General features: G+C 49.4%; 1 protein-coding gene across 1 annotated transcript in view; it reads left to right on the forward strand.

Moving 5' to 3' along the window:
- The window catches only part of LOC146829211 (fibronectin type-III domain-containing protein 3a-like), a 608949-nt gene that overhangs the window by 572267 nt on the left and 20176 nt on the right, over positions 1–16506 (forward strand). The window contains exon 26 of the mRNA XM_085607850.1: positions 3227–3348. Coding sequence (XP_085463976.1) covers positions 3227–3348 — 122 coding nt within the window. The remainder of the gene's footprint in view (positions 1–3226; positions 3349–16506) is intronic.

A 16506-nucleotide genomic window follows, 5' to 3' on the forward strand; every position in this document is an offset into this window, starting at 1 on the left:
CAAGCCTTACGCAAAACATTCCTTCCTCAACACTCTCTTCCAGCAAGAGTGTTTATGAAGCTCATAGGAATGATGGCGTCTTGCATCTTCATAGTGCCCCATGCAAGACTCCACATGCGTCCACTTCAAGAGTGCCTAGCACAACAGTGGAACCAGGCCCAGGGGCAGCTGACGGATCTGGTGTTGGTGGACGGCCGCACACATCACTCTCTGCAGTGGTGGAACACCACAAACCTTTCCAAAGGGCGGCCGTTCCTGGACCCGGTTCCTCAGGTGACTCTAACAGCGGACGCATCGCTCTCCGGCTGGGGAGCGCACCTTCTACACCTCACCATGCAAGGTCTATGGACGCCACAGCAAAAATCGCTCCACATCAACCATCTGGAGCTCTTGGCGATCTTTCTAGCCCTAAAATCTTTCCAAAAACAGATTTCGGGCAAAGCAGTCCTCATTCGCACAGACAATATGACTGCAATGTATTATATCCAAAAACAGGGGGGGACACACTCTCCCCAGCTCTCCCGCTTAGCCCAGAGCATATGGAGATGGGCAATTCCCCAAAACATCTTCCTCCTGGCACAGCACGTTCCAGGCGTACAAAACACCATGGCAGATCTGCTCAGCAGACAAACGCAACAACTACACGAATGGGAACTGCATCCACAAGTTCTTCACCCATTCTTCCAACAGTGGGGGCATCCTCAGATAGACCTCTTCGCCACCCACGAAAACAAAAAATGCCCAAGCTTCGCCGCCAGATACCCACACCCATTGTCCAAGGGCAATGCGATATGGATGAACTGGTCAGGCAGATTTGCATACGCCTTTCCACCTCTCCCACTAATTCCATTAGTGGTCAGGAAGCTACAACAGCACTCCCTCACACTCATTCTGGTAGCTCCGACGTGGGCCAGGCAGCCGTGGTACACCACGCTACTACAACTGTCAGTGGTACCACATCAAAAACTGCATCTATCCCCATGCCTCCTAACCCAGAACCATGGAGAAATCAGGCACCCGGACCCAGCTCGGCTCAACCTGGCGATCTGGCTCCTGAAATCCTAGAATTCGGATACCTTAACCTTCCCCCTGATTGCATGAACATCATCATGGAAGCCAGACGTCCTACCACTAGAGCATGCTATGCCGCAAAGTGGAAAAGATTTGTAATTTACTGCCGTAACAATACAATCAACCCTCTAGATGCATCCATACAGCACATCGTATGCTATCTGCTCCATCTTCACAGGTGTAACCTGGCATATTCATCCATACGCCTACACCTAGCAGCGATTGCTGCTTATCTACAAAACAGACAGCATTTATCACTCTTCAGAGTGCCCGCTATTAAAGCCTTCATGGAAGGCCTTAAACGCGTAATTCCTCCCAGGGCACCACCTTCCCCTGTATGGAATCTAAATTTAGTTCTTACACGACTAATGGGTCCGCCCTTCGAACCAATGCACAAATGTGAGCTACAGTTTCTCACCTGGAAAACAGCTTTCCTTGTAGCTATCACTTCCCTTAGAAGGGTTGGTGAAATACAAGCGTTCACCATACAGGAACCCTACATACAAATGCATCACAGCAAGGTCATACTTCGCACAAATCCGAAGTTTCTGCCCAAAGTCATTTCCCCCTTCCACCTCAATCAATCAGTGGAATTACCTGTCTTCTTTTCGCAACCCCAATCTGTTGCAGAAAGGGCCTTACACACACTTGATGTGAAAAGGGCGTTGCTATACTACATACAAAGAACGCAACCCTTCAGGAAGACTAAACAATTGTTCGTTTCCTTCTCTCCACCACATAAAGGCAACCCCATTTCTAAATCAGGGATAGCTAGGTGGATTGTAAAATGCATACAAATTTGCTATCAAAAGGCAAAGAGAACATTATCTGTTCCTCCTAAAGCCCACTCTACAAGAAAGTTAGGGGCTTCTATGGCTTTTCTAGGGAATATACCCTTAGATGACATCTGCAAAGCAGCCACATGGTCTACACCGCACACCTTCACAAAACACTACTGTGTAGATGTGCATTCCAAGCAGCAAGCTAGGGTGGGCCAGGCTGTACTAAAGATACTTTTTCAAACAGCTGCAACGGATACCGGTGGTCGCCGCTAAGGTTGGGTACTGCTATATAATCTATGCTAAGTGTACAATCTGCAGCTCATATGCCTCGAACGGAATATGCTACTTACCAGTATGCATCTGTTCTTGGCATGTAGAGCTGCAGAGTTGTACACGCCCACCCGCCTCCCCGGCTACCTGTATCCGTTCCAGTACATCTTATTTAGATACAACACATGGGTTTCTCACTGTTATTACTACGCTCCATCATTTCCCTGTTGGCGAAAAACAATCTGAGGATGGAGTCGAAGCCCATGCGCAGTACGGACCGAAGGAGGAGTCACCAAACTCGTGACTTCCAAAGACTGTCCAAGAAGAAAAACAAACTGCAAACATCCGGGCCCAACACCAGATGGCGATCTATGCTAAGTGTACAACTCTGCAGCTCTACATGCCAAGAACAGATGCATACTGGTAAGTAGCATATTCCTTCCCATTTATACAAATTGTTGTTGGATTTTTATTATGTGTTGTGTCTTAATTATTTACTGAATTGGCGTTTTTAAATGCTTTTACATGCCTGTCTTTGAAGATAAGCCTGCCTGCTCGCAGCCATGTTACCAAGGGTTGAGCATGGTAATATTTTCCAAGACCTATTCTGAGCTATATACTGCGTTAGTGGCCTTATTGCCAGTGGCAGACCTACATTTGCCCCTACCAATAATCCACTTTCCAACAGTCTCAAATTAGGAATCTGCACACTGGTATCACTGATTATTGTTGACGTCCGCATCCAAGGGTGCAGTCTGAATAAGAAAACAAACTTGTCAGTGTGCAGGGTTGTCACTTATATGTAACTCCTACGCCAGTTTTAGGGTGGAAATCAGTTATTGCAGAGCTGCACAACACCACCTATTGGTGGCTGGAGCAATGTTGTTTAATCTTCTTGATTCAGTCTGACTCGTGGTGATTTTCAAAAGGTGAAGAATCTGTTGGATAGAATATCCAGCATAAAGAGCATTACTGACGTAACTTGTTCTTCCGGGTATGATGATGAATGTGATAGGCACTATATTATCCACTTTAATGAGGAATAGTTTCATGACTACCAAACTTGTTCACATTTATCAAAATTAATGCATTCTATTTTCCAGCACCCAGAGTACAACAGCTGAAAAATAACTGTTGTGAGGTCACATGGGAGCCACTACCACCAATAAAAGGAGATAACATTGTTTACGTTCTTCAGCTTGCAAGTGGGCGGGAATTTGATCAGGTAAGCAATGCAATTACAGATAAATGATCACAGTAAATTATCTTTTTTGCTGGAAATGTGAAGTTCTATCTAATGCACCGTAATTTAAAGAAAATATTACCTACCAATTGAATGTTTTGGTTTTGATCTCCAGGCAAATGGAAGGCATGTGGCAGCTGAATGGAGAATTGGACTCTCTATTACACTGGAAGGTTTAGATCCTTCATCGTGTTTGTGAATCATATGAAACTACTTCACGTACTAAAAGCAGTCGAGCATAGCTATGACCCTAGCCCCATCTATACTACAAACATATTTGATGCCATTGTTACAACAAACCCTTCTGTTAGCTAAGAGCCAGATTCTCAGGACTGGTAATTTGTGACATAATCCAAGCATTGAGATTTGGGTACATGAGTTTAAGTGATCATGCATCCGTAGAGAAGTTCATTCTCATGCAGAACCTGCAGTATTTAGATACAGTGCTTGCTTATCATTTTGATTCTGGAATCCCAGTTTTTTTTTGTCTGCTCAAGAAAACCTACTGATGATTGAGAAAGAGCAAAGGGAAAAATAGTAATTCACGTTGGTAGGTTTACTCTTAAAGTCTGGAATAAATGATAACATTTTTATGAATTCTCAAAGAATTTTATGAATAGTTGTATGTGGAATTCTACCCAGGTGTCCCCATGTATGCATGAAAGGAATTCAAATGATGAGTGTACACAATATATTTTCCCCATCGAGAAATTCCTTCCTTACACCCCAATTCAATATCTGGCTGTTTCCTTCCTATCTCAACCTGGAGATGTACCTGACTGTTGCCCTTAACAGGAGCAGATTTGAGTGCCTATGCAGGGCAGAAAACAGTCTGTCAGTTAATTTTGAATTCAGAAAACAGGAGTTCTGATGGACACTTCTAACTGCAGACTTCTCACCTTGTAAATAGGCGCCAGATTGAGGCTGAATACTTCTCTTTAACAGTTACCTCATGCTTCATTAGGTGATGTCATCCAACTATGGGTTGGGCTCCTCCCGCCCAGGATGTGATGCTGGGCCCGTACATAGGTGCGACCTTAGCGAGCGTGCTTATGTCAGTGCCTTTATTTCCACACCTTTTGATTCTGATCCGGAGATGACAAATTTGTTTCTCAAAATGTTGTCAGTGTGCAAACCACTTGTCCTTTCTAAGAACAACAGGGATTAAACCTTGTGAGGTTTGCCATAAACAGATGCTAGTGATGGACCTCCACAAGGTCTGTCTCTGGTGTATGTACTCCTCACACGATTCTACATTGAGCGACAAGCATGCAAAGATTTATTTGAAGGCAACCTGGGATCTCAAAGGCCAAGTTTTGCAGCGTGAATCTTTTCTGGATTCACATGCGGTACGTTATTGTTGTTGGGTGTCAACTGACCTCCATTTGTTGTCCTCTTGTGACATTGTTGTGCTTCCTCCAGAAGCTTTCACTTTTGGTCGCCATCTTCAGATTATTTTTTCCCAATGTATGGTGGATATTTGCGAAAGTAGCTCCAACACTTTGGAGAGAACATAAACGACATCAAAAGTCAGCCGGACAGCAGAAGAAGGTACCAAAGAAATTCCAGTGTAGAAAGTGAGTACCTCTTCGACTACGGAGAATGCATATACAGGGGGCTCACTGTGCATGGTGATGGAAAAGACACTGTTGCCATAACAAGTTCGACTAGGAGGACCAACGTCCGGTCTGCAACCTCTACCTGCCGGTAGATCACCAAAGTGAAGTCTGCAACACTTATTCAGCGTTTAGCCCGAAGACTCTGAGGTTGAGAGAGGCAGAGAAGGGCCAACTACAACATGCAGAGCCAACCTATAGCACCATCTTACTAAATCTAGGCCTCTCAAGTGACGAGGAGGAGATCGTCACAGAAGGACCAGAAGGAGAGACTTAGTGTGACATCCACGTCGTGGAAGTCGAAACACAAGGGGGGTATGAAGTCTTCTCTAGAGGTAAGCGTACCATTGTCCTCTAAAAAAGTAGACACTTATCGAAAGACAGACTCTATGTCCTGGAAGGACGTCTCGGTGCCCAAGCACTCAACGACCTCAGTCACACCTTGAGACAAAAACACCATCGGATCCTACGTAAAGACCCCCGAAAAATCCAAGCCTTTGAAGGACTGTCAAAGAAAAGACACATCGACGTCCGAACAGGAGCGGTCAGTATCGGAAAGACACGGTTCACCGGCAGGACCGTCTACAAAAGATCCTTCGACAACAAAGAGAAAATCTGAAACTCAATGCCGAAATACAAGCATCAGAAATAGAGAGGAAGATAAGAAGGCTCAAGGCCAAAATGGCTAGCATTTTACAGAGAAAAAAGGACTTTGACGAAAGTCTAAGGCAATTTTGAATCCCTACTATGAGCTTAACGCTAAAAGAGCAAGGGGTAAAATGTATCGAGGACATTTAGCCGTCCCTAACTCCTGAGTTTCAGGAGGAACGGGAAGAGGAAATCTTCTACAAAGAGGATAAAGAACAAACTTAAATAGATTCTGAGGCTCCAGAATATCAAGAAGCACAATGGCAGGATCTCGAAGCAGATTCTTATGAAGAAGCTATCAACACATATCCTTCAAGGCTGCTACCACCGGATGATATTGGGGTGTATAATCAGGTAATTCAGAAGGAAGCAAAAACATGGAGTCAAACTTCAGGAGGAAAAACCCCAATCATGCTTTTTATTAGAGCCTCTCCTGCCCATACAATCTAGAAACCAATTTCTCCCTATGCTACCAAGTCTGCTAGATCAAGGGGAAGAAGCTTTTAAGGAACCTGCCACATGCAAGGCATTTATACCTCGAGGAGAGGAAGTAAAAACACTCTTCAAAGGACTCAAATTACATTAAGGGGTCAGCCCCAGCAGATTCTATTATAACATTAAATGCTGGGAGAAGAGCTAATGCATTAAGCACAAGAGACCCTCCCCCAGATAAGGAGAGTAAGAGGATGGACCTCATAGGCCAAAAGGTTGAGAGAAGTGCGGCAAACCAATGGTGCACTGCAGACTCAAATGCGTTGCTCAACCGCCACACATATCAACATTGGAAAGAGATAGGAGAGCTAATGAAATACCTGCCAGAAGAATATCAGAAAAGAGCAGCACATCTGGTAGAAGATGGGAAAAATATTTGCCTAAACATGCTTAAAATCAGCTCAAGATACTTCAGAGAAATCAAGCAGGCAAATAATGATTGGTATTACAGAAAGAAGGCATGCATGGCTATGCATTTCAGTATTCAAACCAGAAGTGCAACACTACATCTTAAATGCACCATTCAATGGGGAACAACTCTTTGGAAGTGCAGTAGATGACACCCTAAAACAATTTAAAAAGGATAAGGAGACTGCAAGATGAATGGAGGCTCTGCATTTCAGATGTGGCATGTGAAGAGGAACCACCCTCTCAAGTAGGCCTGCAGGAAGGGAGAATTTACATCCAGCGACCTTGCACCAAACTTACCAACAAACCTATCAGGGAGGATATCATTTACACCACCAGCAACAAAGTTGGTAAAAACAGCACGGGAAACTGGTCTTTCGAGGACACTCGCGTGGGAGAGGCCAACTGCAAAGGAAGGAGCACCTCCTACAACTGAGTGGCATAACATAAAGCACAATACACAATTCAATAAGATCTGGTAGTTTGTTAGCAAGGAAGATAAAAAAACACAAAATACAGACTTACAACACCAGGTATTCCTTCATCCAACACCAGTAGGAGGCAGGATAAAACATTTCAGACAAATGGATTTTAAACATAATACAATACAAATACTGCATATAATTAATCAAAACATTTCCAAACAAAGGTCCAAAGAGGAAGATACATCCCAAAGAAGAAACCACACATCTGAAAGAGACAATTAGTTATGGATTCCTCACCTTAGCAGTCCCCCCAGGCGTCAGTCTGGATCCGGAGAATTTTTCCTCAGCGGTACCACTGCGCGTCGCAGTATCTACTTAGACACCGCCCCTGCACACTGACGTCACTTCATTCTTTTTCCGCGCCAGCCAGCATGGATGCGGAGAGAGCCGTACCTTGAGTCACTTTTTGACTCTATTTTTGTGACTTTTTGTCGGCGTCTTTTTGAGTTGTTACGACTCCTGGTGCACAGAGATGTCATCTTGGCGGACCAGCTTCAAGCCTTGTAGCTCCTGCCACAAGCGGATGTCGGTGACGGACCCCCATCCTGAGTGCCGCTAGTGTCGCAGTCCAACGTCCTCAGGGTCGCACGATGCTGTAAGGGGTCCACCTCCCGATAGCCCCTTGGTCTGGTATGTATATGACAGACACAAAAAGGTGATCAGGCGAGGGAAGGAAAGGAAGGGGACTGCGGGGAGGGAGATCTGAAAGAAAAAGCACAAGGCAATATGGTTAGGACAACCCCTAGATTCCCGTACTCAATGTTTCCCCTATTTTCCCCTGCTGTACCTGTAAAGGAAAGAAAGCACTCCTGACTGGGAGACCTGGAGAGCCGAGGAACAAAGCAGTTCGTGACCTATAGAAAGGACATGGTTTAGCCACAAGATACCCCTACTCGCTTTTCCCTCCTTCTCCTTTATCCCCAGAACAAACGGACCTACCACAATTCCTGAACCTCGGGTATAACAGGGGGTGGGGAAGGACGTATGTCAGAAGTCCTCTCCGCCCCTGTTGGATACAAATAAACAATTGAGGTGCAGCGAAGCTTAAGCCCTGTTCGGTGCCTGCAGCTCCTTCACCGTCTTCTGTACAAACTTAGAACGCTACTCCCATACTCCTGGGATAGCGTGAACTAAAGAGAACCCCCAGCGGGTGGGCCTATTCTCGTTCTCCGAGAAGGTTTCCCTCTGACAGGAGGAAAAAATAGGAAAGGCTCCAATCCTTGGAGTTGCTGGGATGCAATTACCAAAAACACAGTGCAATGTCTCACCGCTCGGGCGATCCCGCAATGCCTTGGAAAGGCGTCCAACGGAACCGCAGCGGTTCTATTTCACCCTCGGATTTTTATCACGGACCACACGCACAATAGTGCGCGACAAAGGCAGCGGGAAGTCAAGGCTGGTGCGAAGCACCCCTACCAGAACGCCACTATCGTCCGCACTCGATCTCGTCCGCACTCGAACCTGGAAATCCAAAATAACCGGCACCCGCTTGATGCCGGAAGTTCCTTTTCATCGTCTTCGCGCCGTGCGCGATGACGTCGGAGCGTCATCTCGCAAAGCGCGCTGGGATATGTAGTTCCTTACGCCCGTCTCCTACGGGCATGTCTTCCTCGGGCTGTCAGTGCTCTACGGTGAGCCACAACAGTACATCCCTCCCCCGAAGAGCACTGACATAAACACGCTTTCGTGGGATGTTTCTTGTGGAACAGGGCAACGAGTTTAGGAGCGTGGACCTGGGAGGCAGGTTCCCAAGAATTTTCCTCCTCCCCGTAACCCTCCCACGCAAGGAGGTACCACAACCTGTTGCGGTAAATCTTGGAGTCCAACACCCCCCTCACCTCGTACTCTGCCTCGCTTTGTACCACCACTGGGGCAGGCTTTCGATCGGGCCCTACCCGTGCGGGCTTCACTAGGGATACATGAAATGCAGGATGGATGCGTAACGAGGAAGGTAGGGATAGCTTCACTACCACAGGGTTTACCAATTGAAGCACCCGATAAGGACCGATGAATTTGGGATTGAAAATGCTGAAGCGTTTAAAACGTATGTGTCTTGTGGACAACCACACGTAGTCACCTACTTTATAAACAGGCCCTGACCTTCTGTGCTTGTCCGCGGATGCCTTGTAGTTGCGCTTCGCAGCCCTTAGATTGCTTTTTGCTACTAGTAAGTTTGCCTGTATGCGTTCTATCCTACTCTGCGCCTCGGGGATCTTGGTAACCTGCGCTGGATTCAGGAAAGGGGAAAACCAAGGATGGAACCCATAAGAGCAATAAAAAGGTGTAAGTTTGGTGGACGTGTGCGTAGCGCTGTTATATGCTACCTCCGCCAACCATAGGAAATCCACCCACTCGTTGTCAGAAGCGTTGGAGTAACACCGAAGGTATTGCTTAAGGGTTTGGTTAACCCGCTCTGTCTGCCCATCCGTCTGGGGGTGGAAGCTGGTGGATATGTTGGATTCGATTCCCAAGGCTGAACACCAGGCCTTCCAGAAATGAGCAGTGAACTGGCCGCCTCTATCGGAAATAATCTTTCTAGGCAATCCGTGTAAGCGCACCACGTTCTCCAAGAGCAAATGCGCCAACTGGCCTGACGAGGGCAGAGCTTTACAGGCGACGAAGTGCGCCATCTTCGTTAAATAATCCACCACCACCGTGATCACTGTGCATCCCTTATCACGCGGCATACCCACAATAAAGTCTACCGAGATGTTCTCCCAAGGGAGGTCGGGTGTGGGAAGAGGTTGCAATAAACCTGCTTGTTTGGTATGGGAAGCCTTCATTTGATTGCAAACCCCGCAGTCCTGGACCCATGTGATCACATCCTTCCGAACCGACGGCCACCAGAACTGTCTCAGGATTCTGTCAAGTGTTTTTTCCCTGCCGTTGTGACCTGCACAGGGCAGTTGATGGCACCATTTGAACGCTTGTAGCCGTAAGGATCTGATGGGCAGGAGCAGTTGTTTTCCTCTTATCGGTAGCCCCTGTACTAGTTTCCAATCAGGATTGTCTTTCAGCCAGTTCTTCCACTTTGGTGTCCGCACGTTCTGTGATACGCTCTTTAAGAATGGATCCGTGCAAGTCGCCCCAATTACGTGTTCTGGGCGGATTATGGCTCCTGTAGTAGCAGCTGAGGTGATGTCTTGGGATGCTTGCCGGGATAAAGCGTCTGCTTTCTTGTTATCCTTTCCGGGTCTGTAAGTGACAAGAAAGTTGTACCCTGCGAAAAAGAGTGTCCACCTCATTTGACGGGGTGTGAGGTGTCTGGCTGCAGTCATAAACTGTAAATTTCTATGGTCCGTGTAGACCGTAACTACATGTCGGGCGCCCATCAAGTGATGCCTCCATTCACTGAAGGCATTCTTGATGGCTAGCAGCTCCTTTTCTGCAATATTGTAGTTGCATTCAGCGGGGTTCAGTTTTCTGGACATGTAGGCCACCGGATGTAAACGTCCTGTCTCGCAATGTCTTTGTGACAAGACTGCTCCCACCGCGGTGTCGGAAGCGTCCGCTTCCACAATGAAGGGGTATTCCGGGTGTGCATGAGCCAATACCGGGGCTGTCGAAAAGGCTTCCTTTAGCTCTTCGAATCCTTTTTGGGCTTTTTCAGTCCACTGAAACGTCGACTGTTTACGCAGCAGTTGCGTGAGAGGGCTGGCCACTTCTGAAAAGCGGTCGATGAAACGACGATAAAAATTTGCAAACCCCAGGAAACACTGCACATCCCTAAGGTTACGTGAGGTTGGCCATTCTTTTACGGCCATTACCTTTCTTTCCGACATTTCCTGACCCCAAGGGGTGAGGTTTACTCCTAGGAATTCTACCGATGATACCCCAAATTCACATTTACTGATCTTGCAGAAGAGGTGATGTCGTCGCAGGGTTTGCAGAATGGTCTTGACATGTTGTGGATGATCTTTGGTGTCCGTAGAGTAGATCAGGATGTCGTCTATATATACGACGGCGAAACGGTCAAGGTGTTCACGAAGGACATCATTTAAGAAGAACTGAAACGCCGCTGGGGCGTTACACAGCCCAAACGGCATAACCAAATATTCGTAGAGACCGAAGCGCGTTTTAAATGCGGTCTTCCACTCGTCTCCTCTCCTCATACGGACCAGATGGTATGCCCCCTTTAGGTCAAGACGTGTGTATATCACTGCCTCTTTGACCTGCTCCAGCAAGACGTTGATTAATGGAAGGGGATACCGGTTCTTCACCGTAACGGCGTTCAAGGCCCTGAAATCCACACACGCGCGCAGCTCGCCGTTCGCCTTAGGGATAAAAAAGAGAGGCGATGCAGCGGGAGATTTCGACACTCGTATAAAGCCCAAGCTCAAGTATTTATCCAAATACTCCCTGAGGTGTTTATTTTCGGGCTCCGTTAGGGCATATACGCGTCCAGCTGGAACGACCGCTCCGGGGATCAGGTCGATTTGACAGTCGTATGACCGATGCGGTGGTAAGACTTCTGCCTTATCCTCATTAAAGACGTCCTCGTATTCCTGGTATGCGTCTGGTAAGGTGACTGCGTGTTCTACTGCAGTCGCTACTTGATAGCAGATAGCCAATGATGAGGCTGGGTTCTTGGGTGAGCCATTGCAATTAGCCAAGCAGTAGCCTGAGGTATAACATATGGTCTTCTCCTGCCAATTGATGAGAGGGTTGTGGAGACGCAGCCAAGGCAACCCCAGGATTAATCCATAATGGGGTGCCGGTATGACATTGAAGGAAAGAAGTTCCTGATGCTCAGTCCCCTGTCTCATCGTTAATGGCTCGGTATGATATCTCACCGGACCGGACTCCAACATCTTCCCATCTACGGCGAACACCATTTCAGGCTTGTCTTTCTCTTGCAAGGTGATCCCTAGCCTTACCACCTGGGCTTGATCCATAAAACACCCCGTGGCCCCCGAATCCACCAATGCACTAACCGGAATCCACTCCTCGTCCACCAGGATGTGTACTTCGACATAGAAGTGGTTTTTGTTGTGGAGGGGTAAATCCTCCAAAGAAGGGACGTACATTGCGCTCAAAGGACTCCCTTCCTCCTCCTTTAAGCAGAGTCGTTTCCCGCAGTAGAGCTGTTTGTGCGAGTTACCGCGGCCTTTTGTTCTGGACGGGGGACCTTCGGCCTTAGGCTGCATTCTCGTATAAAATGACCCTTTCGACCACAGTACAGGCACAGCCCTCGCTTCCTCCGGTAGTCTCTTTCTTCCGCCGATAGCGGGGAACGAACAGCGCCTATTTCCATGGGCTCTGTCTTGTTCTGTACCCCGGAGTTCGTAGATCGAGAGTATTCCACGCTTGGCACGGGTTTCTCCCTCTTTCGGTGCTCCCCTTTACGTTCGCTCATGCGATGGTCCAGCCTTAGGACCAAACTAATGAGATCTTCACAGGAGGAGGGTTGCGGGTCGATCTGAGCCAACACATCTTTCATGTCTTCACTCAGACCCTGGTGGAAGATTGCCGCATGTTTCCCTTCAGGCCACTCAGTTTCCGTAATCAGTCTCCTAAAATCGTTGAGATAGGAGATGACGTCCCGATTGCCCTGACGCAACTCCAGGAGATCTCTGTCGGCTGAGAGCGTGGCCGCTCGTCGATTAAAGGTCTTCTCAAATTCTATCAAAAAGGCGTTCCAATCGTACAAGATATGATCGTCTCTTCTCACCAATGGAACGGCCCATTGTGCAGCGTCCCCGGATAAATAGGAGAGCAAGAAGGCGACTTTCGAATGGTTGGTGTTAAATGCCCGGGCCTTACAGGTGAAGTGTAGCATTACCTGTGTGAGAAAGACCTGTAATTTCCCGCTATCCCCGTTATATCTTTCAGGAGTGGCTAACGGAACAGGCGTGGGGATTTCTACCACCACCGGAGCAGCTGGGATAGCGCGGGGGGTGCCAGCGTCAAAGGGGTTACGCTCCAAGCGGTCTACCTGCGCCTGTAGTGTGGCAGTTTCTGTTCTAGAGGTGACTACCTCGGCCTGTAACAGGGCCAAAGCAGCCAATACGTCCTCTAAGGTGGCCATCCCACCGTGCGACTGGGAGGACTGCTATTCGTGGGCCGGTTATTTTGTCGCAGTCCAACGTCCTCAGGGTCGCACGATGCTGTAAGGGGTCCACCTCCCGATAGCCCCTTGGTCTGGTATGTATATGACAGACACAAAAAGGTGATCAGGCGAGGGAAGGAAAGGAAGGGGACTGCGGGGAGGGAGATCTGAAAGAAAAAGCACAAGGCAATATGGTTAGGACAACCCCTAGATTCCCGTACTCAATGTTTCCCCTATTTTCCCCTGCTGTACCTGTAAAGGAAAGAAAGCACTCCTGACTGGGAGACCTGGAGAGCCGAGGAACAAAGCAGTTCGTGACCTATAGAAAGGACATGGTTTAGCCACAAGATACCCCTACTCGCTTTTCCCTCCTTCACCTTTATCCCCAGAACAAACGGACCTACCACAATTCCTGAACCTCGGGTATAACAGGGGGTGGGGAAGGACGTATGTCAGAAGTCCTCTCCGCCCCTGTTGGATACAAATAAACAATTGAGGTGCAGCGAAGCTTAAGCCCTGTTCGGTGCCTGCAGCTCCTTCACCGTCTTCTGTACAAACTTAGAACGCTACTCCCATACTCCTGGGATAGCGTGAACTAAAGAGAACCCCCAGCGGGTGGGCCTATTCTCGTTCTCCGAGAAGGTTTCCCTCTGACAGGAGGAAAAAATAGGAAAGGCTCCAATCCTTGGAGTTGCTGGGATGCAATTACCAAAAACACAGTGCAATGTCTCACCGCTCGGGCGATCCCGCAATGCCTTGGAAAGGCGTCCAACGGAACCGCAGCGGTTCTATTTCACCCTCGGATTTTTATCACGGACCACACGCACAATAGTGCGCGACAAAGGCAGCGGGAAGTCAAGGCTGGTGCGAAGCACCCCTACCAGAACGCCACTATCGTCCGCACTCGATCTCGTCCGCACTCGAACCTGGAAATCCAAAATAACCGGCACCCGCTTGATGCCGGAAGTTCCTTTTCATCGTCTTCGCGCCGTGCGCGATGACGTCGGAGCGTCATCTCGCAAAGCGCGCTGGGATATGTAGTTCCTTACGCCCGTCTCCTACGGGCATGTCTTCCTCGGGCTGTCAGTGCTCTACGGTGAGCCACAACAGCTAGTGCTTGGAGCGCAACCACGACCCAAAGTCGTGCTTTGAATGCCATGCCATGGCCCCGAAGTCTTTGCAGGAGCGGTCCCGAAAGCTTCTGGAGGCCCGGCAGTCGGCTCAGTGCCACTCGAGGTCCCGGTCGAGAGGGAGGTTGCAGGACCGGTCACGGAGCCATCACCACCATTCTTTGTCAAAGTCTTCTACTTCGGGTAAGTCGAACTCAAAAAGAAGGCGAAGAAGCACCGTCGCTCTTCGGGTTCTTCCCGTCCGTCGGCCGATGTGACTCAGGACGTGGATGGTTGTCTTCCAGCTCCGCACAAGGAGCCTGTTGGGGTCGACTTGGAGCCTCCCTCCTTTTCCGGGAGCCGAAGCGACCCGTGCCCCACTTTGTAGTTTTTACGAAGCCCTCCATTCAATTTTTGGGCAGACCCAGTCCACCGGCGCGCCTTTGGGCCCAGCAGACTTGGCTCGGGGCTCTAGGCCGTCGATGCCTTCGGCTCTGCCGCCCCAGGGCCCCCAGGGATCCAGGCCTGGATCCAGATCGACACCTCCACCCCCTCCGACACTGGTTGTGTCCCCAACCGACGCGACCCCGGTCTCCCCCTCAATGTGGACGCGGAGCCGGACCGACGTCAGCCGACGTCGGGATCGGCGCCAACCTGTACTTTTGTACCCCTGTTCTCCCCTGGTTTTCCCTATCACCCTGAGTGGCTACCAGAGGAGGGTGAGGAGGACTGGCAGGGGTCTGTGGACCCTCTCGCAGACCAGTTGGAAGAACCGGACTGGAGAGAGGAGTTGGGTTGAGGCTAGTAGTCTGGACACTTCTCCAGACCTGGGCCTGCATTCTCCCCCTACCGTCGCTACGGAGGAGGGTGCATCATAAGCAGGGGTGTTGCTTAGGGCGGCTGAGACCTTAAACCTTCCTACAATGGCGGTTAGAACTACCCTCTTGACTGTGGTGCTTAAACCGGCAGCGGCCTCTTCGGAGCCCCTGCTGCAGTTCAATGAGGCCCTCACGGACATCCTTCTGGGCACTTGGTCCAAGCCCAACACAGGGGCATCTGTGGATAGGATGATTGCCCAACGCCACCGCCTGGCCTGGGGGTGACCCCATTTTCCTCTCCCAACACCCCACCCCTGAGAGCTTGGTGATCCAAGCCTCGACTTCCAATGGCGCATTCCTTACCACACCACCTGATAGGGAATCCAAGAAGCTGGAACACCTTGGGAAGAAAATGTTTTCTTCTTCCAGCATTGGACTGCGGTCGATAAACCCCGCATGTCTCTTGTGCAATTACTCCCTTTCTGTGTGGGACACGGTCGCACAGGTGCTGCCACAGTGCCCGTAGGAGGCCCGAGCCATGCTCTCCTGTGCAGTGGCCGAAGGGAGAGATGCAGCGAAGTTTGCCATACGATGTGGGCTGGACACCGCCAATTCACTATCCAGGATGATTTCAACGTCAGTAGCCCTATCACGCTACGACTGGCTGAGGTCCACTGGCTTTTTGGGTGATGTCCAAGCTACGCTTTTGGACATGCCCTTTGATGGCAGTCGCTTGTTTGGCGACACAGCAGACAACGCACTTTAAGTACTCCAGGGCGACGGTCAGGTCCTTAGGCTTTGCTTCCACCTCTTGTCTGCTTTTCGCCCCTTTCGAGGCTACAGAAGGGGTGCCCCGCCACGCTCCATCCAGAGCCACAGGCCTGCGCAAGCTATCTGAATGAAACACGTTAGTTAAATTCCTTACCTTAGAATATCCCCAGACATTAGGCTGGATCCGGAAATATTTTTCATCAGCAGTACCCCGCGCGTCGGTAGGCGTTGTCTGCGGCTCCGCGTCCGTCATCGGCGTCGTGATCGCCGGGATGACGTCGTCGGAGTACTTAGACGCCGCCCTCGCGCGCTGACGTCAGTCCTTCTTTTTTCCGCGCCAGCAAGCGCTGATCCGGGAAGAGCGTACCCTTAGTCATTTTTTTTAATAGCTTTTTGGACATTTTGTCTACCTTTTTCGAGTCGACTTCGACTCCTGGTGCAGGTAGGGATGCCGGTTACCGACCCTCACCATCGGTGTCTCTACTGTCTTGGGGTCGACCACGATGACAAGTCGTACCCCGACTGCCGTGCCTTGACGTCGAAAGCTAGGCGGGAGAGGTCCCGCAAGATCCTCGAGATCCGGAAGTCTGCTCCTCTCCGCTCGAGGTCCCGGTCAAGGAGGAAGTTGAGGGGCCGGTCGCAGAGCCGCAGTCCTCACCGCGTGTCGGGATCCAAGTCCTCGAACTCAGGTAAGTCGAGGAATGGCAAAAAATTCAAAGAAGCAGCATCACTGTTCTGGCTCCC

The sequence above is a fragment of the Triturus cristatus genome, chromosome 5_2 (assembly GCF_964204655.1).
Source record: "Triturus cristatus chromosome 5_2, aTriCri1.1, whole genome shotgun sequence".
NCBI classification, from domain to species: Eukaryota; Metazoa; Chordata; class Amphibia; order Caudata; family Salamandridae; genus Triturus; species Triturus cristatus.